Below are 22,014 nucleotides of genomic sequence, written 5' to 3'. Positions count from 1 at the left end.
TGTTTTCAATGTATTTGTTTTTAAATTCAATCCCAGACTCTTTACCAACCGTTTGAATTTCCTCACAAGGCAATCAGTTTGATTTTTCAGAAGGACTCTCCCCAAACTGGAGGGATGCAGTCCTAGGGGTGTCCTGCTTCTGTCCTCGGCTGGATCTGTGTCCTGGGTCCCATGGCTCCCTGCTCTCACTCCTGTGTTTTAGTGAAACACACCCTCTGGTCCCTCCTGAGAAGGGGGCACAGGAGTCCTTGCCTGTCTGAAAATGTCTGCCCGTACATGAGATCTGTTGTTTGGTGCAGAGGTACAGACTGGAAACGTTTTCCTTCAGTATTTGGGATTTGTGGCTCCATGGTCTCTGCAGGGTTGCTGTTGAGAGTCAGATGTGATTCTTAGCCTTTGTGGTTGACATATTTTCTCTCTCAGGAAGCTCTTGAGATCTTTTTGTCCCCCTTATTCTGAAATTTCCTAATGATGTGCCTTGGAATGGGTCTGTTTCCCATCTGTTGTACTGGGCATAATTAAGTGGGTCTTTCTAACCTGGAAATCCAAGTCCTTGAGTTCTGGGGAAACTTCTTGTGTTAGTTAAGTGATTACTTTTTCTCTTGCTGGAATTCACAGTTGGATATGTGACCTCCTGGAATGGTCATCTAACTTCCATACATTTTCTCTCCTATTTTCCATCTCTTTGTGTTTTGTTCTGCTTTCTGAGCAGTTTCCTTAATTTGACCTTCTGACCTTTCCAGTAAATTTTTAAATTTCTCTTCTTATGTATTTAATTTACAAGAACTCTTTTTTTCCTCTGAGTGATCCTTTTTCTCTGCTATCCTGTTCTTGTTCATGGTTGCAGTATCATATCTTTCTGAGATTATTGATATTTTTGATTTAGAGGGTTTCTTTTTCTTTATCTTGAATAGTTTCCTATTTCCTCCGAGTTGCTTTTATCTCTTGGTATGTTTTAATATCTATTTTTCATGTTAAAGACTTTCCCCATCTGTCTAGAAATTCTTGTTTATCTGTTTATATTAAGAGAGGTGCCTAACACGCTAATGGAGGATTCTGAGGGTGGTGTGGCTAGGCTTTGAAATAGCCTGTATCTTTAGCTTCTCTCTCTTGGGCTGCTTAGATCGCCAGTCTCTTGCCTGGAAAGTATAGGCCCCGCTGCCAGGTTTTGGGAGTCAAGAGAGAAATGAGGTCTGGAGGGTTCTCAGCATCCAATATGTATATCTAGTCTTACTGCCTTCCTTCTTCCTGTATCCTCTGTTCTCCTTTCTTCTTAAATTTAATGGTACATACCGTCTGTTAGCTTCCTGACAAAGCATACGTGCCTGGAAATGCCTTTATTCTGCCATATACCTGAGACCCCCAATCCAGAGAGCCCTCTGTGTTACCCTCTCTAAAATATAAACCACCCATTGCTTGCCATGGTGGACGAGGTGCCATCAACCTGCCGTATGGAATGGGTGGGGATGAAAATGAGGCTATTGGATGACTTAAGCAGACTTTCAGCCCAGTCCTCCTTATTTTATCACCACCTCCCAAATTCCAGTTACCTGTGCAGCCAGTGTCTGTGCATCGGGGGAAGTCTGTGACACCAGACACCTGGCAGACTCAGGTTTCCCCACCATGGGCTAGGACCCCACGGTCTGAGGCTTAAGACGTCATTTACCCCCTAGCACATCTGCTTTTCAAGTTCCCAAATTTTGTTGCTGTGCTCTCCTTTTCTATCCTTCCCAGCCCTGTTGCTTTATGGCTTTTGAAAAACAATCTCTTTTCTATCATTGGAACAGAATGTGGGGAGGGAGTGGAAGCATGTGCAGATGTCAGACTGTCATCTTCTCCCAGAAATTGCAAAGCTTTCTTTGTCATGAAAATTGACGAGCAAGGTGAGGGTGGAGACTTAGGGATTCTTATTGAGAACAATGCCAGCAAGTGTGTTCACTTGCATTTCCTTAAGAGCAGCGAGGGGAGTACAAACTGGGAAAGTAAAATGAAATGATATCATGACTAGAGGTTTGGCTTCTGACATTCTCTTATGGTTTCAAAAGTGGATTTTGGAGAGATTGCTGAAAGACATTCGGAAGACCTCAGCGGGAAAAGATTAAACCAAGTCGTGACGGTGAGCTTGTCAGCCACCTCCCTCAACTCGACGTGGACAACACATTACAACCTGAGCCCTGAAGTCCAAGAAATGGCCAGAAATGCAGACTTGCTAAAGGACAGCCACATCTTCCAGAGCTTCTGGACAGAAGCCGCCCAGGAGCTGAGTGAGCCAGAGGAGGAGTTGGAAAGGAAAATATTTCACCCTGAAGAGATGTATCGATATTTATATGGTCCTTGTTTCAAAAGGTTTACGCAACTGTATCAGGATCTGAAGTCAGGGGAGGTCACCTTTGGGGAAATCGATGACATCTTCAAAGACTTTGTGAATAAATACAGCGACCTAACTAAAGACCTCCAGACCATGTGTGCTCTGTACCCCAGTGACCAAAAAGATTGGATCAAGGAGCGAGTCCGGCAGATCGAGGAATACCATCACCTGCATCAGGCTGTCGACTCAGCCAAGGTCATCTTGAAGGTCAAAGAGAATTTGGCCCTGACCGGCGACTTTGGTGTTCTCCACACCTTACTAAGCTTTGTAAGTTATTTACTGGGGACTACTGGGGGTGGGGGTGGCGGGGGTGCCGCTCTCAAGCTCTTAAAAACTGGGCAAGATGATGTCGCAGCTTCCTTCAATGTTATTTGTATTTTATTCGATGCCTGAATATGCCAAGGGCTTCGTTTTTACCTTTGTTTACCAATAGTGTGACTGTTTTGGCTAGTGAGGGTTTCCTTGGATCGGCAGGAGGAGCATGAATTTAGGAAAAGGCAATGATCCTCTTTTAGTCATCTGATATTTGTAAAGAGTCACCTGAGCTCTTTAGGTTCTAGAGCCAAAAAGCCATTTGTTCTGTCAGCTCTCCACATCTAGTGCTTAGCTGGGAGCGGCACATGGTAAGTTACCTGTTACAGTTAAGAAGTGAGTCTTTTGCTTTCTGATTTTTTAGGTGAGCGTTTATAAGGTATATGGTGACCTATATTATCGTGTAGACAGGTATGATGAGGACTAAAATTTAGCACAAAATTTGGAATTTGGCACATGTAAGCTTGAAGCCCAGCAGCGTGTTCTTGAGTAGGTCACTGTCCTGGTCCTTCTTTTCTTTACCTAGAAAATAGAAAAAATTACAAGGTGCACCTGGCAGGGTTCTTGTGTAGGTTTGCTTAGCAGAATGCCAGGTGCAGAGGAACTGTAGTTACTATGGATCGAGGGGGGACAGCAAGAGCGGCTACAGTGTCCAATCTGGGATAAGAGCTTCAGGCACCTGCCAATCCCGGAAGTTTGGTGGGAAGGACTGTTGGGATGGTCAACATTGTTGTTTTGGGGGATCCAGGAGCCAGCTCCAGCGCACATACAACCTTCTCTTGCATACTCTCTTTGACAACTTTCTTTGATGACTTTCTTAGACTGTCTTGGACAACTTTCGCCACGAAAAACTGGACCGGATCAACCAGCAGCTTATCCGTGCCAGAAAGCTGCTGCAGGACGTCAGTGAGACCCGGTGTCAGTGTCTGAAGGAGCTGTCCCGGAGGAAGGAGTTCATCATCTGGGTCCGGGAGGCTCTCGGAGGTACAGTCCATCAATGTGGTGGCCGGAAGTCTGGAGCATATTTAGATGGTTCATAGGGTGGTCTTCCTAAACTTATGGGCAGCCCCTCCCCTTGATCAGGTTCTGAGTAAAGGACCATGAGATGCCACCTGCATTTTTTTAATTAAAACATTTTAATTGAAATATATTTGCCATGTAGCATTGTGTAAAGTTAGGGTGTATGGCACATTGATTTGATACATTTATATCTTGTAATATGATTGCCATTGTAACAATAATTAGCCCCACTATCACGCCCTATAATTCTCCTTTCATCTTAGTGATTGTAATAATTAAGTCTCGTCTCTTAGCAAGTTTTCATCTGTATTCTTTGGTAAATGTGCAGGGTGTGCCTCGTTGATAGTAGGTAGCATTTATATCCGGACAGTATAGCTCATTTTCTGGTGTAAAAACTATTTCCTTGGCTCCTTTTTTTCCCTCTCACTCTGGATGCTTGCTGTGAACAGCAAGGGATCATTTTCTTTAAAACTGTGTCCCTTTAGCTTTTTCCTCCGGTTGATTTTTACTAGAAGCCAAGGCGAGCTTGTCTTGGCTTAATCACATCTACCTGTTGTTGTGCAAGGGCTTGGCAGTCTTTTTAACTCTGTGGCTTTGGTGATTTTGGCAGAATTAATTCATGGAGGGGAGATGGAGCCAGGGAAGAGGGAAGGTGGACAGCCCTGGTGTACAGGGACAGGGGAGGGGCCGCCTGCTCATCGCATCACAGACTCGCTGCTTTCAGCTATGGGCTCCTCGGGCCACAGTGATGCACAGATTTCGATTAGTGAGCAGCCATTTTTTATAGATAACTGTCAACATGTTACGGTTTTTTTCGTAACGAAACGGCAATATTGTGTGATTACATGAAGTAAGATACACAGAAGCCCCATGCAATGCCTGGACATTGATGCTGTTCAGTAAGGTCAGGTATTGGTCAGCAGTATCAACATAAATGGCAAAAAAAAAAAAAAAAAAAAAATGCCCCAGGTTCTTATCGAAAGCAAAAAGTGGATAAAAACCCTAAAAATCCACTGAATATCCATTTATAGCTTCAGTAAGGACCATTGTCCCGGATTTGAGGCTCATGTCATCACGGGGTAGCCCTGCACTCACCTGCCTCTCCCTCCCCAGGCATCACGGAGCTGAAGGTGTTCGTGGACTTGGCCTCCATCTCTGCGGGGGAGAATGACATCGACGTGGATCGGGTGGCTTGCTTCCACGATGCTGTGCAGGGCTTTGCACCCCTGCTGTATGAGCTGGACACGAGTGCGGGTTTCGATGAATTCATGCAACACCTGAAAGAGCTGTGGAAGGCTCTGGATAATGACCACCACCTGCCCCAAAAACTGGTGAGTCTTATTTCTGGCTCTAAAATAGATTAAGTTTAATAAAGCATCGCTTAGAAACACTAGGGGCATGACTGCCAACTATTGCACTCTCACATGGCAGGTTTTTTTTTTTTTTTTTTTAAATTTTATTTATTTATTTTTGGCTGTGTTGGGTCTTCATTTCTGTGCAAGGGCTTTCTCTAGTTGCGGCAAGCGGGGGCCATTCTTCATCGCGGTGCGCGGGCCTCTCACTGTCGCGGCCTCTCTTGTTGCGGAGCACAGGTTCCAGACGCGCAGGCTCAGTAGTTGTGGCTCACGGGTCCAGTTGCTCCGCGGCATGTGGGATCTTCCCAGACCAGGGCTCGAACCCGTTTACCGCTGCATTGGCAGGCGGATTCTCAACCACTGCGCCACCAGGGAAGCCCATATGGCAGGTTTTTAATGCAGTCATTTAAAAGGATGTTTAAAAACAGTTTCTTCCTATATGAGAATGCTTTCTTTGTCTTATTATGTTAGAAAATTGGATACAAAACTGCATGTAAATTAGAGTGATTTCTACTATGCGAAAAGAATGGGGAAAAAAGACTGAAAGGAAATATGTTAAAATGTTACCAGTGGCTTTCTCTGAATGGTGGTAATTGTTACTTAATTCTCTATACTTTTTGGTATTTTCCATACTTTCCACAATTGGTACAGATTCATTTTTAATCAGAAAAAATAAACATTTCCCTGTAAGTAAACCATCTGCACAGGGCCCAAGCAGGCCCGTAGTATTGGGTTGGCCAAAAAGTTCGTTCAGGTTTTTCTGTAAGGTGTTTGGAAAAACCCGAACGAACTTTTTGGCCAACCCAATACATAGCTTGTGTAACAGGATGGTTGGAGCCCCACGAGGGATGGGGGAGCAAAAGAGGAATGGAAGGAGCAGCAGAGCTCACAGCCTTGTTATAGCCAGCATCATCCCCAGCTGGGGGCCCGGCACAATGCTGCCTTCTCACAGAGAGCTGGGTTCATGCCTGTCCCTCCCCATCCATGTATCCAGGGCACCGGGTGAGAACACAGGGGAGCAGCCCATTGCAGCAGCACCTCCTGACAAGTGTCCCAAGAGGGAGAGCCAAAGCCCGTGGCAGTGGTGGGCAGCGGATGAGGGAGGCCTCCCCTGTGGGTGATGGCACGCTGAGCCAGAGAAGGGGAGGAGGAGTTTGCCCTTGGAAGGCAGAGGTGGAGGGAGTGGCAGGAAGAAGATCACTTGTAAGCTGCGGCCCATTTTCTCTCCTTCTGTCCCAACAGTGTGACTCTGCCCGGAACCTGGAGTGGCTGAAGACAGTGAAGGAGAGTCACGGGTCTGTGGAGCTGTCATCCCTGTCCCTGGCGACAGCAATCAACAGCAGAGGCATCTATGTGATCAAGGCTCCCACGGATGGGCAGAAGGTGAGCCCCACATCCCAGGCACAGCTGCAGGTGGCTCTTACAGGTTGCTGTCCTCAGGGGCGGGGGGGGGTGGTCTCTGCCTCTCAAAAATGACCTCTGATTGTGTACTGTTCCACAGATTTCCCCAGACACAGTTCTACACTTAAACCTTCCTGAGGGCCACGGAGGCCACGAGGAGGTGCGAGACTACTCTTTAGAAGAGCTGAAGGAGCTTTTGAACAAATTGATGCTGATGTCTGGCAAGAAAGATCACAGCAATGCTGAAGTCGTGGAGGTATTTTCTGAGGTGAGGATTTGTATCTATGCTGGAGCAGGTGTCCTATTCCCATGTGTTTAGGCTGAGGACTCTCACTGCTGAGGTGCCTGGGAAAGTCAGAAGAGTTTGAGTTTGTATTTATTTATTTATTTTTAAAATTTATTTATTTTATTTATTTATTTTTGGCTGTGTTGGGTCTTCGTTGCTGCGCGCAGGCTTTCTCTAGTTGCGGTGAGCGGGGGCTACTCTTCATTGAGGTGCGCGGGCTTCTCATTGCGGTGGCTTCTCTTGTTGCGGAGCACGGGCTCTAGGCACACGGGGCTTCAGTAGTTGTGGCTCACAGGCTCTAGGGCGCAGGCTCAGTAGTTACTGCACACGGGCTTAGTTGCTCCGCGGCATGTGGGATCTTCCCGGACCAGGGCTCGAACCCGTGTCCCCTGCATTGGCAGGCGGATTCTTAACCACTGCGCCACCAGGGAAGCCTTGAGTTTGTATTTAATTCATAGGAATCACTCTGCTCTTAAACCCATGGAGAGTGGAGCCAGTGGGTCTGCAGAATGCATGTATTCGGAATTCATAACCCAAAGAGATGTTGATTTACTCTGTAAATCAGCAAGCATCCCAAAATACTTAAAGATGTAAATGGACATCCTTCATCAAAATCCGAAGTAATCATAATGATAAAGGCATATCAGTTTATGTAATGGTCTCTCCTTTTGATTATGAGTTTTTTCCTTAAAGTTCATTTGTATTTTATAAATGGTTTCCTTTATCTTTACAACGTATTGCTTCCTAAAGAAGAGACTGTGGAAATGAGGAAGGAAGGCCTTCTGTGATCAATCTCGTGCTCGATATCACACAGTGAACCATGGAGAAACACGAACCCCAGCCCTTCAAATTATCAGTCTGTTTGTGTTATTCTAGACTGATGTGTCCTTCTCTCTGGGGTCAGCTCTGTGACGTCTGCCTCCTGCTTCCATTTGCAACAGGTGTTTTGCAACGTGCAGCGGCTTGTCCAGTCCTTTATAAACCTTTACTCTGCTGGAAATATGCTGTTCAGGGCCTGGATGGCCAAGGTGTACTGCTCCCCCCAGAAGGGTGCCTCCATCCAGATGGACTTCGGTCTGGAGCTCGTGAGCCAGCTCGTGGAGAGCGGGCCAGTCGCTGAGCTGCTCGAGACCCTCTGCCGGCAGATGGAGGACTTCCTGGACCGCTGGGAGAGATTCGTGGCAGAGAAGCGAGCTGAGCACTTTTACCTCAACTACTATACTGCCGAGCAGCTGGTTTACCTGGGCTCGGAGCTCGGGAAGCAGGTGCCCAGCAGTGCCGCCCTCACCATGCTCTCCTTCATCAAAGGCAACTGCACCCCAAGGGACGTCTCGGAGGCCTGCCGGGGGCCCGATGGCAGGGCCGCCACACACCAGGAGAGTACAGTGGTTGAAGGATTGCCACTGTTGCTCTTCTCTGAGCCCAGACTGGTGGACAAGCTGAGGGTCATCATGAAGCAGTCGATGACGTGCATGAGTGTCTTCCTGCCTCACTGCCTGGACCTGGAGGCCCTTGGCCACTGTCTGGCTCGCCTGGCGAGGATGGCTGGGCCCCCTGTGCAGCGGGAGCTCCCCAGAGGCCTGCAGGACGGCCAGCCGAATCTCATCGTCTGTGGCCACTCTGAGGTGCTGCCAGCCGCCCTGGCCATCTACATGCAGGCCCCGAACCAGCCCCTGCCCACCTACGACGAGGTGCTGCTCTGCACCCCAGAGACCACATTCGAGGAGGTGGCGCTACTCCTGCATCGCTGCCTGACCCCGGGCTCCCAGGGACTCAGGGTCTACAGCCTACTGTACGCAGACCAGCTGAGCTACGAGGTGGCCTGCCGGGCGGAGGAGCTCTTCCTGAGCCTGTGCATGCGGCGCCACCAGGAGCACTACCGGCTCGTGATGGTGTGTGACTGTGAGCGGGAGCACTGCTACCTCCCCTCGGCCTTCAGCCAGCACAAGGTTCTTGTCACCCCCCAGGCGCCCCTCAAGGACATCCAGGCCTACCTGGCTCACCACTTCCGGGTCCCGGAACAGACCCCGTCAGCCGCTGCCGCGTTCCGGGACCACATGTGTGTTGGGATCGTGGCCTCGCAGAGAGCGGGTGTCGGTAATGATGGCTGCTGGGTCCCTGAGTCCCAGGGACCACCTGATGGCCCTTCCCTGTCCAATGGGGTGGGGGGGTGAGCTCAGATGAGCCCTTTTGCAGGTGGGGAAACTGAGTCTCCAGAGGATTGACTCACCTGAAGTTGTAAATCGGGACCCGTACTGGAGCGGGACACCGTTTCTCACGTGGTTTCCAGCTTGGCTGAGCCATCTTCCTCCTTTAAACTAGCATCTCTGCAGTTTCCTCTTTTTTTTTTTTTATTTTTATTTTTTAAGTCCATTGGCTACTTTGGGGTTGATGTGGGTCCTGAGCAGGCTGAGGTACAATTACTCCGTCTTGAGAAGAAACGGATGCCTCTGCCTTCAGTCAGGATCATGATTTCCATTCTGTTGACTGTATCCCTTTAACGGTACTACCTTCTTTCCAGTGAAACTTGCTCCCCGCCCCCGGGAGCGACCTCTGCTGTTTCTGTCCTTACGCTCAGACTGCCATCCTTAGTCCCGGGAAGCAGCAAGGATGGTGGGTGGGTAACAGCAAGGAAATCTGAGGGTTCGAACGTGCGTCCTTTAACCCGATGTTAGGTTGCATCAGTTTTGAATTTTGTACAAAGAGAAACAATTTGTAGTGACTCTTTCTGGACATTCTCACTCTTGATCCGCAGCCCTGGCACCTAATTTTTGTATGTTCACGTCACAGGAAGGTCTCTCTTTGTGAAGAGGTTGCACGGCCAACTGAAAATGAAGTTTAATGGAGAAAAAGTGCCTCTAAAAATTATTCGATTGATCAACCCTCAGGTGGATGAGAATGAAGTCCTGGGCTCCCTCCTGCCTTTCCTGGACGTCCGGTATCGGAGGAGACCCATTGTATTCCACTTTGACGTGACCTCTTCAGTAAGTGCCCTCAGGTTCTAGCTGAGTGGCCGTGCTGGGAAAGACACAGCTCCCACATCCTGCCCTACCCCTTCCCCAGTATAAAGACTTGCTTCTTTGTACATGTATTGATACTCACTATCATCATATCAAAGAGCTGAATAAGAGGGTCCTTAGGGTTGGGAGGGTTGGTGTCTTTTATGTAAGTATTTACAGACCCACGTCATTCTGTCTTTAGGTGCAGACTGGAATTTGGGTGTTTCTTTTCAAACTCCTCATTCTCCAGTACTTAATGGATGTAAATGGGAAGATGTGGCTTCGGAACCCATGCCACTTATATATCGTTGAAATCCTGGAAGGGAATTCGCTGCCACGGAGGCCTTTGAAGCTGGTGTGTATCAGGGCACTTTCATGTTACCGTTGGGGTGGGGGCTTTGATACGTTTTTGTGATTCCCCACTTTTGCCTTAGCAAAGTAGCTGAGTGCAATGTTAGTAAAGACAAATCTTTAAACTTATTTTAAAATAATGCCTGGAATAAAAAGATTCTTTTATTAGTTAGCAGTATCTTAGATTTGTTTTGTTCTCATCGGGATGGATGCTATATGTCTGGGTTAAATGCCAGTGGTGCTCGGAATGCAGAAAACTCATTCGCTAGGAGGAGCACCATCTTTCTTAATGGTAGCTGACAGGGAAAGGAGACTTTCATCATATCAGTTTCTTAACAAAAGGGAGTTTTATGCGGACACACACACACACACACACACACACACACACACACAGAGAGACACACGTATGTACTTGATGGAGAGATTTAGTTCCAAGAGGTTGGGTAGAAAAGGGCTTTGTGATCGACAGTACAGCTCATACGATGCCTGAATGTGCAAAAGGTAACACCCCATGCAAAGAGGAATCTACAGAAGTCCCTTCATGGAAAGTGATTTTTCATAAAGGTCCCTGCAGTCTAGACCATGTGGAGGATTAAAACACAAAAACATTTTTTAGGAAATTCAGCCATAACTCATTTCATTTGTGTCTCCCCTTTCCAGAGTACACTTGTCCCCCAGTTCAATTTTCTAGACATCTTCCCCAAAGTCACGTGCAGGCCTCCCAAAGAAGTGATCAACATGGAGCTGGATCCTCAGTGGAGCTATGAAGAGCCAGGAATGGATCAGAGAGCGTTCTGCAGTGAAACACTCCAGAGACCTTACCAATATCTAAGGCGGTTCCATCAGAAAGAAAACCTAGACACATTTCAGTACCGAAAAGGCTCTGTTGAGGGCAACCCCGGTGAATGCATCCAACATCTCCTGATTTACTGTGGGGTGATAAACCCATCCTGGTCAGAGCTTTGGAACTTTGCTCGGTTCTTGAACTACCAGCTCCGAGATTGTGAGGCTTCTCTCTTCTGCGATCCCAGCTTTGTTGGAGACACTCTGGTGGGCTTCAAGAACTTTGTGGTCACCTTCATGATCTTCATGGCACGAGATTTCGCCACACCTACACTTCACACATCCGACCAAAGCCCAGGGAAGTACACGGTCACCATGGACGGGGTCCAGGAAAAAGATCTTGCCCCTTTCTCTCTCCGGAAGAGGTGGGAGTCAGAGCCCCACCCGTACGTGTTCTTCAACAGTGACCACACATCCATGACGTTCATAGGCTTCCATTTCCAGCCCAATCAGAACGGCGGTGTTGACGCCATTGACCGCTTGAGTGGGGAAGTAATCAAGAAGGATGTTATGACAGTGCAACTGTATGAGGGCCTGTTGCTTCAGAGGGTGCCCTTCAATGTGGACTTTGACCAGCTGCCCAGACATGAGAAACTTGAAAAGCTGTGCCTGGCATTGGGGATCCAGTGGCCCATCGACCCTGATGAAACATACGAGCTTACAACGGACAATATGCTTAAGATCCTTGCCATTGAGATGCGTTTCCGGTGTGGCATCCCTGTCATCATCATGGGAGAAACTGGCTGTGGGAAAACAAGACTCATTAAATTCCTCAGTGACCTGCGGCGTGGGGGTGCTGACACTGACACCATGAAGTTGGTCAAGGTTCACGGAGGAACAGCTGCCAACATGATCTATTCCAAGGTCAGGGAGGCCGAAGCGCTCGCCTGCTTCAATAAGGACCAATTTCAGTTAGACACCATCTTGTTCTTTGATGAAGCCAACACCACGGAGGCCATAAGCTGCATCAAAGAGGTCCTGTGTGACCGCACAGTGGGTGGCAAGCCCCTGGTTAAGGATTCTGGCTTGCATATCATAGCAGCCTGCAACCCTTACCGGAAGCACACCCAAGAGATGATCTGCCGTCTGGAGTCAGCTGGATTGGGATACAGGGTTAGTGCAGAAGAGACGGCGGAGAGGCTTGGTTCCATCCCCCTGAGGCAGCTGGTGTACCGCGTTCACGCGCTGCCGCCGAGCCTGATCCCCCTGGTGTGGGACTTCGGACAATTGAATGACTCTGCAGAAAAGCTTTACATCCAGCAGATTGTCCAGAGACTGGTGAACTCCATCGTGATGGTGCAGAGCGAGACTCGTGTGATCACCGAAGTGCTTTCTGCCTCTCAGGGTTTCATGAGGAAAAGACAAAATGAGTGCAGTTTTGTCAGCCTCAGGGATGTGGAACGCTGTGTGAAAGTTTTCAAATGGTTTTACGACCACAGTGAGATGCTCTTGTCTAAGCTGGATTCCCTTGCCTGCGAGTCTGGTGTCATCCAAAATGACTTTGAGAGAGATCCCGTCCTCTGGTCCTTGGTGCTGGCCATCGGGGTATGTTACCACGCCTCTTTAGAGAAGAAGGAATCTTATCGGAAAGCCATTTGCAGGTTCTTTCCAGAACCATATAATGATAGCAAGATCATCCTGCATGAGATAACACGAACCCAGGATCTTTTTCTGAATGACGTATCTCTGAGGAAAACCATCGCTAAGAACTTGGCTTTGAAGGAGAATGTCTTCATGATGGTTATCTGCATCGAGCTCAAGATTCCTCTCTTCCTGGTGGGCAAGCCCGGCAGCTCCAAATCTCTCGCCAAGACCATCGTGGCAGATGCCATGCAAGGCCAGGCTGCGCACTCGGACCTATTCCGGAGCCTGAGGCAGGTCCATCTGGTGTCGTTCCAGTGTAGCCCTCATTCCACCCCACAGGGCATTATAGGCACCTTCAAGCAGTGTGCCCGCTTCCAGCAGGGGAAGGACCTGGAGCAGTACGTCTCCGTGGTGGTGTTAGATGAGGTTGGACTGGCAGAAGACTCACCCAAAATGCCCCTGAAGGCTCTGCACCCACTGCTGGAAGATGGATGCATTGAAGACGATCCCGCCCCCCACAAAAAAGTTGGCTTCATAGGCATTTCCAACTGGGCCCTGGACCCCGCCAAGATGAACCGGGGTATTTTTGTGTCACGTGGCAGCCCCAACAAGAGAGAGCTCATTGAGAGCGCCAGGGGAATTTGCTCTTCAGAGCCCCTCGTCCAAGAAAGAATCCGAGGATACTTTGCATCCTTTGCCAAAGCCTATGAAACGGTATGTAAGAGGCAGGACAAGGAGTTCTTTGGGCTTCGTGACTACTACAGCCTCATCAAAATGGTGTTTGCCGCGGCAAAAGCCTCTAATAAAGAGCCTTCCCCTCAAGACATTGCACAAGCTGTCCTTCGGAACTTCAGTGGCAAAGATGACATCCATGCCCTGGATATTTTTTCATCCAATTTACCCGAGGCAAAGTGCACAGAAGAAGTCAGCACCATGCATTTGATCCAGCAGAACATATACGGTGATCTTCAGAAGGCGTCCGGCAGAGAGCTGGACGACTCCGAATCCCGCTACCTGCTCGTGCTGACCAGAAACTATGTGGCCCTGCAGATCCTGCAGCAGGCGTTCTTCAGTGCAGACCAGCCAGAGATTATTTTTGGATCCAGTTTTCCCAAGGACCAAGAGTACACCCAGATCTGCAGAAATATCAACCGAGTGAAGATATGCATGGAAACCGGCAAGATGGTGGTGCTGCTCAATCTACAGAACCTCTACGAGAGCCTCTATGATGCGCTCAATCAGTACTACGTCTACCTCGGCGGCCAGAAGTACGTGGACCTCGGTCTGGGGACCCATCGGGTCAAATGTCGGGTTCACCCAGACTTCCGCTTGATTGTCATTGAGGAGAAAGATGTCGTCTACAAACATTTTCCCATCCCCCTCATTAACCGGCTGGAGAAGCACTATCTGGACATCAACACTGTTTTGGAGAAATGGCAGAAGAATATCGTGGAAGAGCTCAAGGTCTGGGTGGAGAAGTTCATAGATGTGAAAGCAGAGCAGTTTCTAGCCAGACCCAAATACAGCCCTTCTGATGTCTTCATGGGCTACCACTCAGACACGTGTGCCTCTGTGGTGCTCCAGGTCATAGAGCGGCTAGGGCACAAGGTCTTGACTGATGAGCTTTACCAGAAGGTATCTGAGCAGGCCAAATTGGTGCTGCTGGATTGTGCCACACCTGATGCTGTGGTTCGGCTGAACGCTTCCTCACTAGGCCTGTTCACCGCACAGTCCCTGTCGCAAGTATACTATTACAGGCAGCAGCATAACTCCTTTGCAGACTTCTTCCAGGCTCACCTTTGCACGATGGATTCGGAGCGCCGCGCCGTCTTCACAGAGGTGATTATCTTTCTGTATTTTACCCTATTTCTCTTTTACCTCAGGGTCCTTGACTCGGTAGCATCAAGAATTCAAGATTCTTTGCAAGTCAGTGTATAGGAACCGTAAATGAATGTGTAGAGACTTTTGGTTCCTCTCCATGGCAAGTGCAAGGAGACCTGTATATTTATACATGTTAGTTTAACCAAGTTTTGAGTGCCCATTTTTGTGCAGTGCTGTGCACAGTGTTCACTTCAACAAATGAGGTGCCACATTCGAGTACTCTGGACTTCAACAAATGAGGTGCCACATTCGAGTACTCTGGGGATATAAAGATGAATTAACACAGGGCTTGTCCTTGGTCTACATACAGTGTAAGGTGGAAAGACACTCATGAACGGGTACTGTTGACATCCTATGATAGTGCTATCCACAGAGGCAAAGAGGAGCAACACAGATCAGGATATGAGGTCGCATGAACCCATCTTTAAGAGATGACCGTCAAGCTAATTGTAAAGTATGGTTGGGAAGGTATTATAGGCAGAGGACCTTATTTGAGCAAGGATGTCAAGGTTTAAAACAACACAGTCTGTGCAGGAAACCAGGAGTTAAAGGCTGATGAAGCTTAAAGTTCAAGGCTGCGAGTGCTGAGAGATGGGGATGGGATATAGCCGGAGAGACTTCATGGAGGGTCTTGTCAGTGGCACCAAGGAGCTTTTTCTTTCTTGTATAGAGGGGAGTGATGGAGAAATGTGTGTGGAGGTGTGTCCCACTGCCTGAGAGAGGGAGGAAAAAGTCTGATAAAAGACTCACAGAAAAGATAGACCAGTAGGGAGGCTGCAGTACCAGTTCAGTCAAAGTAGAGGATGGATGGGTGGAATTGAGACATAGTAAGGATGCAGATTGGCAGAGGTAATGATTGATTCCATATAGGGGCTCTGGGAGATGGAGGAGGCTAGACATTACTCCCTGGATTCTTCCTTGGATGACCAAAAGTTTGGTTAATCACAATCTAGGTATGAGCAACAAGTTTGGCAGAGGCAGTGGTGAATTCCATTTGGGATGGGCTTTGATGTTCCTGTAACATCTAGGTAGACTATCATGCAGTTGGATATAGAAATAGGAAGCTCAGTGGTAAGGCCAGCCTGGAGATAATAATTCAGGACCTAGGATATCAGCATGCCCTTAAGGAGTGTATATATTGCACTGTGCGGTGTGATCCAGTGGCAGGGGAGAATTGCTAACAGCTGTGGGAAGAAAGGGACATGAATGGCCAACTCCATCTGAAAGTATGAAGTAAGATTGCAAAGGAGAAATGGCATTTGTTCTGAGCCCTAAGGTATCATCAGAACTGTCAGTAGGATCCAAAGTAGGAAGACACTGGAGTCTAGGAAGAAGACTTGGAAGGCATCTTAGGGACAGGGTGACTCTTCTTTCCAATACGTTTGATCCTGTAGGTTCTGTTTACCTCAGCACTGCCTCGCTTTGGAAAACTCCACTGGGTTTGTATTCTTTTCTCTCTGTGTACCACCTGCACAATGAGGAGCCCATAGAAGATATTTGCTGAACATCCTCATGTTTCTGGGATCTAAACCTAGCGGACGTGCAACCCTTTCTTGCATTCCAGCGAATTATTTGCATTTCCTGCCTTTGCAGATCACAACGTTCTCCAGACTGCTAACCAGTCATGACTGTGAACTTTTAGAATCAGAAGTAAAGGACAGGGCTCTGAAACTCACCATCCTGTCACTGCAGCAGTTTGACACCGAGTACTCCTTCCTCAGGGAAGTTCGGTGAGGGTCCCTGCCTTCCCCTCCCGTTCCTCTCCCTCCTCAGGATCCATCACTTTGTATTTCATATGTATGGCTATGGTAACCACTGGTGTTCTCACCAGTTTTGGTTAGTGAACCTAGAGGACATGTGACTCTGAAAAGGATGTCGTTAAATTCTCCAGGTGTCCTTCTCATCTCTGTTATCCTCTGCGAAAACAGCCCTCTCTGAATCCAACATCCTTATGCCTCATTGGGAGGCATTTATTGGGGCTTTTTTCTTTCTCCACTGGATTGTCTACTCACCTTACTTGCAGAGGAAAATCCCACCTGAATAGTTTTTCTATATACCCCTTCTATTTCCCATCACTTTGGAGAATATTATCATCAATTTTTAGGACAGAAAACTCACTTGGATAATTTCCTTTTTCTTTCAGAAACTGCTTAGCTCACAAAGCCAGTTATAAAATCCTCATTATTCAAACAAATTTTGAAGATGGAATTCACAGTGCTCAGCTCATCGCTTCAGCAAAGTATGTTTTTGTTATTTTTCTCAGAAACTACGTAGGAAACTCCAAATTTATTCAGGAGCTCCTAAAGAATTTCTTCCCTGAAAACTGTATAGTATCAGAATAAACATAAAAATAAGAATAAAAATTATTCTCCCTTTTTATTCCTCTAAATGTGGACTAGAGAAACAAAGAGAGAAAAGGCTCATAACAACACAAAAATAGCCAAATGCAAGAAGTGTAAATAACAGAATATTAGCAGGATATAAAAGAGTATCCTTGGAACATATGTTAGCAGACATAATTTGGTCATTATTCATTTTAAATTACATGATATGAATTTATTGCAAGTTTAAGGGCCATAATGGTATTTAAATGCTTTCAGTTGTATTTGTTGGGCAGCTTTATATTGTTTGTAGAGGAAATTTGATACTTTTAGAATTAACTACGTTCCCTTATTACTTGATGTTAAAGTAAAAGTAATTTCTGGACCTTCTAAAGCATTGGAAACCATATTTCATATCTTGGTTGTCTTTGGCCATTGGTTGTCTGTTCACAGAACTTTGTTTCTTGAAATGGAAAGGTCCACCAGCCTTACCTTAGTACATCAGAGCAAGCCCATCAAGGATTGTAAGATGGGGTTCCTGACCAATAAAAAAAAAAAAGCCATTTCAAAGCAGAGGGATGCAAGAATGGGGGAAAGAGATGAGCCTACTTAGAGAGGTCTTGCTCCCATTCTCTTGTAAGAGAGGATCACAAGCTTGAGGGTATGAAATCTATTTAAAGCTAAAAAAATGTGAGATGGAACTTGACCGCTCCGAGGACACCCTTCGGCCATTTTACAACATCCGTTCTGTTTATTTTCTTGGTTTTTGTTTTGATTTATTTTGTCTTTGCTTGTTTGTTTTTAAAATAGGTATTCTGCTATAAATGAAATCAACAAGATACAAGGAAATAAGGACTATGTCTTAGTGTATTTCATCACAAAACTGTCCCGGATGGGAAGTGGAACATCCTATGTAGGATTCCATGGAGGTAGGACCAAAATATTAGTGAATATGTTTGTTTAATGATGTTTAAGTTATTTCCAATTTGGTCCTATGATGTACAAAGTCTGACATTGGAACATTAATATTAATCTCAATATTTTTTTCAGATGCAATTTAGATTTCTTACTGCTGATTAATGCAAAAAACACTTATCTTTGGACTGGCTGTTCCAACATATAGCACTTCTTTCATCACTTGTCGATAAACACTTGATTAATCTCTGGTTCCTCACCTTTTACTGTATGGATAATGCAGAGAGATAGTTCCAGCTAACAGTGTTATGAATGCATGGATACTTTATGCCTGCTTCTGGGGTGGGGAAATGCTATCTTAAATCTCTCTCTCTCTCTTTTTTTCCTGAGGAATGAGCCACCAAATATTTATTACACAGGCACACCTCGTTTAATTGCACTTTGCTTTATTACACTTCACGGATACTGCGTTTTTTACAAATTGAAGGTTTGTGCCAAGTCTTTCGGTGCCATTTTTCTGAAAGCATTTGCTCGCTTCATGTCTCTGTGTCATATTTTGTTAATTCTCGCAATATTTCAAACATTTTCATTATCATATGTTCTATGGTGACGTGGGATCAGTGACCTTTGATGTTACTGCTACGACTAGCTGAGGGCTCAATGAGGGTTAGCATTTTTTAGCAGTGCAGTATTTTTTTGCTTGTTTTATGTTTTTGTGTGTGCAATACAGTATTTTTAAATTAAGGCAAGTACATTGTTTTTTGAGACATAATGCTATTGCACACTTAATAAAATACAGTATAATGTAAACGTAACTTTTATAGGCACTGGGAAACCAAAAAAATTGTGTGATTCGATTTATTGTAATATTTGTTTTTTCGTGATGGTCTGGACCCGATCCCAAAGTATCTCCAAGGAATCCCCTGTATGAGAAAATTAGTATTCTAGAAATAGGCAAATAACAGTTTACTTTAATAATTTCATAGTTAATGGGGGGCAAAGCTTGCCATTGTCTCACACCCCTCTACTAATTATGATACAGCAAGTTTAATAACAAATTTATAAAAGAATCACAAGCCTTCTTCAAATACTTTTTTACAAGGTAGTCATTTCAGTTCTGAAAACTGATTTTTATGCTAAAGTTGCTAACAGCTATAGCATGACATCTATATGGTTCCTGTGTATATTGAAGAAATTAGACTTCAGGATACAAATCGTTCATTCAGCAGTGTGTTGAAACATCGGGTTGGTAGTGTATCCCTGCTTATGACTGACAGGAAGAAACCAGAGGAGACAGGGAAGCTTCTGGGGCTTGTTTTCCCAGGGCTGTGGCAGTCTGTACACATCGACGACCTTCGGAGATCCACAGTCATGGTTTCGGACGTGACTAAATTGCAAGATGTGGCCATCAGCCAGCTGTTTAAACCAGAAGATCAGCCTGAGTGTGAGTGTGGAGGAAAGGTCCTCGGGGAGACAGGATGGTGGGAGTGGCTGCAGGGAGGTGTGTGCCGCGCTGCGAGGATGGGACCTTAGGCTACCATTCCCTTGGGTCCAACACCTGCCCCTCGGCAAGAGCTTGGGACATGTTTGCTGAGCTGAGTGATGATGAATCGAGGGCACTGTCTACTGCTTTCCAAGGCCAGGAGAAGACAGTATTTCCACAGGAAAGATAGGTCTTTGCAGGTGCCTGTGGAACATGTCAGGTTCTTTCTGCCCTGGCTCCCGGATCAGCCATCCGAGCCCAGGACGGAGGTTCGGGTTGCACTGGTGGACCACATCCAGTGGGCGAACAGAGGCTGATCTGCATGACTGATGGCCTCTCCTTTGGGGACCCTCCCCTGAGCTGCTGCCAGGGAAATCCCGGTGGTTAGAGCCCCAGCACACCATGTAGAGGCTGCTGCCAGCACTCCCCTTCCACCTCTGAACAGTAACTCCATTGTTTTGCTTCTTTGCAGTGGAGGTGGAACACAGGGCCCGAGACGATGGTGAGGAGGTGATGGAAACTGAGACGGCTACATCAGGGGAAGTGGCAGAGGTGGAAATGGAGACAGAAGGTTCTGAGGCAATGGACAGCCCGACCTCTGGACCAGGCAGTGATGTGAGTTCTTGCTCTTGCTAGTCCTCTGAGCCTCCGTGCTGTTGGGCTGCCCTTCCTTAGACGTGTCCCCAGGGGTCTGAGGAGTGGACTCAGCTGTCCAGGGCTTAGCCCGGCACTCCTCCCCCTGCCACTGCAAGTGCAGGTGAATTACCAGTACCAGATCTGACCTTGGCTTTTCCTGGTGTCCCCTGGTCAGTTTTGCTCTGATCCTTGACCACTGACGGGGTCCCCAGGCACACGGGATCATCTTGCAGTGGTTTCCTTTTTTTTTTGGCTGCACCACGTGGGTTGTAGGATCTTAGTTCCCTGACCAGGGATTGAACCCAGGCCCACAGCAGTGAAAGTGCCTGAGCCTTAACCACTGGACCGCCAGGGAATTCCCTCACAGTGGTTCTAAGGGGAACTTGGCAAGGGCACGTGGCGGGAGCTTGGGCAGGAGGAACACTGTGCCCCCTGCACACAGGCGCTTAGACCTTGTCTCCCATGTGTCGCCTGGCTTCTCCTGACTTGTAAGTGACAGAAATGGAAGGCTTGATTGTCTCTGTCGACAGACGCAGATCCTGGACACCACCAGGCTGCTGAGAAGCTGTATCCAGGGCGCCGTGGGCATGCTCAGAGACCAGAACGAGGGTTGTCAGCGCAGCATGCGGAGGGTGTCCATTCTCCTCAGCCTCCTAGACGAAGATGGTGAGTACACAGGTGTGGGGCCCCTCTTGCCCGTACCCCAGCCTGGGCTCCTCCTTTGGACCATGAATCATCCCCCCGCTGCAGCTTTCTGTGGCTCCCAGAAGCAGCTGGCCCCCTGGGAATCTAAGTGCACCTCTGGGATTTCTGTAGAGTTGGGCTGCCCAAAGGAAACGTGCTTACCCTCCTGCTGGGGCGGGTCAGGGATGCAGAGCCTACCACTCGGTGCCCGGGGATGTGCTGAATGCACATCTGCTCTGCTTTTCCATAGCCGCTTTCTTACGGGTCGCCAAGATGCGCCTCTGTGTCCTTTTAAAGAAGCAAGAAGAGAACTACATCTACAATGTGAAGGACTGGGTGGTGAGGGAAGCCTCCAATCAGGACGCTCTGCAGGAAGCCGGCACGTTCAGGTACTGCCGCGAAAGGAAACCAGGGCTGGCTGTGGGGTGGACGCATGGCTCTCCCAGCCGAGGAGACGCTTCTTTCCAAACCTCTGAGAAATTCAGAGCTGTCAATATTTTTTCCCCAGAGCACAAGATGGTCTGGGTGGCAGTTACATGGGGTTTGCCAGACTCTTTTCTCTACTTTTGTGTGAGTTAAATTTTTTCATAACACAAAACAAAACAACCCAGAACATCTGTTCTTGTTGGATGTAAACTTGTACCAGCATGTCCATTACCATAGAAATGGGTGCCTTTTTAGGTTAGTAAATTAAGGGAGGGAAGCGAAGTTGTTTTCCCAGGCCTCCTGCGTGAAGTTATTTGATAACTACAAAAATAAGACCCAGAGTATTCATTTGTTGTCCCTGCTCCTTTTTCTGCAAAACTTGATATTGTTTTCAAGACTAGCCCATGACAACCTTAGTGGCTGAGGCAGGGGGCACTTGCTCTGGATCCCAAATGGAAGATTCCACCCACCCCTGTCGGCAGGGTTGTCTTAGACCTGTGACTTCACCACTCTGGCCCTCAGTTTCTTCATCTCTGAGAGAAAGGTTAACTCATCCGGAGGCTTGGATTCAGCAGGGGTGTGTCGCCTTCATGCCATTGGCAGGGGGGACACGTGGGAACATCCAGGGTTAAATGGACCATGTGAGCTTATTGATGCTGGGTTTGTGACTGTAGGGTTTTTCTGCTTCTATGTTTTTCTGTAGTTAGCCTTAATTTCTTTCCTAATTGTACCTTCTGAAGGAACTTTATAAGATTAGATTTGGACCTAGAATTATTTTCATTTCCCTTGGTTCCTCTGTATGGATTTTACTAAATGCTTGATTTTACATAAATGCTTCTTAAAATCTGTATTTTCAGTGTACCCTTGACACCACCCCTTCACTTACTGAACTTCCCACATTTGCTGGTGTTCAAAGGGTGTTCAAAGTGGCAAGGGCGGCCCCACTTGTCACTGCTGTGCTGTTTGCTGTGCGTCAGGACTGGCCTCCTTGCACTCAGGGGCCACCATGGGATCCGACCAGCATCTGAGTTCAGGTGGAGCTCTGGGGCCTGCTGGCCCGTTCTCACAAGGCTTTGGAGGCTAACTGCTCCCCGTCCATGTGTTTTGGATTTCAGTCATTTGCCCTCTTGGCATTAAATAATCCAAATT

The 22,014-nt window shown here is 47.3% G+C and overlaps 1 protein-coding gene across 5 annotated transcripts in view; it reads left to right on the top strand.

Annotated features, from left to right (window-relative positions):
• The window catches only part of RNF213 (ring finger protein 213), a 116,393-nt gene that overhangs the window by 57,045 nt on the left and 37,334 nt on the right, over window positions 1-22,014 (top strand). For all 5 annotated transcript variants that reach the window (XR_009698467.1, XM_061176251.1, XM_061176252.1 and 2 more), the window contains 16 exons: window positions 2,046-2,635; window positions 3,502-3,664; window positions 4,814-5,031; window positions 6,298-6,438; window positions 6,557-6,724; window positions 7,684-8,839; window positions 9,533-9,726; window positions 9,944-10,096; window positions 10,753-14,358; window positions 15,994-16,130; window positions 16,544-16,639; window positions 17,532-17,650; window positions 18,961-19,080; window positions 19,592-19,734; window positions 20,286-20,421; window positions 20,690-20,828. Coding sequence is in view for 4 of the 5 variants with exons in the window: in XM_061176251.1 (XP_061032234.1) it covers window positions 2,046-2,635; window positions 3,502-3,664; window positions 4,814-5,031; window positions 6,298-6,438; window positions 6,557-6,724; window positions 7,684-8,839; window positions 9,533-9,726; window positions 9,944-10,096; window positions 10,753-14,358; window positions 15,994-16,130; window positions 16,544-16,639; window positions 17,532-17,650; window positions 18,961-19,080; window positions 19,592-19,734; window positions 20,286-20,421; window positions 20,690-20,828 (7,279 nt within the window). In the remaining variant the exon portion in view is untranslated. The remainder of the gene's footprint in view (window positions 1-2,045; window positions 2,636-3,501; window positions 3,665-4,813; window positions 5,032-6,297; window positions 6,439-6,556; window positions 6,725-7,683; window positions 8,840-9,532; window positions 9,727-9,943; window positions 10,097-10,752; window positions 14,359-15,993; window positions 16,131-16,543; window positions 16,640-17,531; window positions 17,651-18,960; window positions 19,081-19,591; window positions 19,735-20,285; window positions 20,422-20,689; window positions 20,829-22,014) is intronic.

The sequence above is a fragment of the Eubalaena glacialis genome, chromosome 19, assembly GCF_028564815.1.
Source record: "Eubalaena glacialis isolate mEubGla1 chromosome 19, mEubGla1.1.hap2.+ XY, whole genome shotgun sequence".
Lineage (NCBI taxonomy): Eukaryota > Metazoa > Chordata > Mammalia > Artiodactyla > Balaenidae > Eubalaena > Eubalaena glacialis.
Note: the sequence above shows the minus strand (reverse complement) of the source record. Positions and strands in the feature narration are given on the sequence as shown.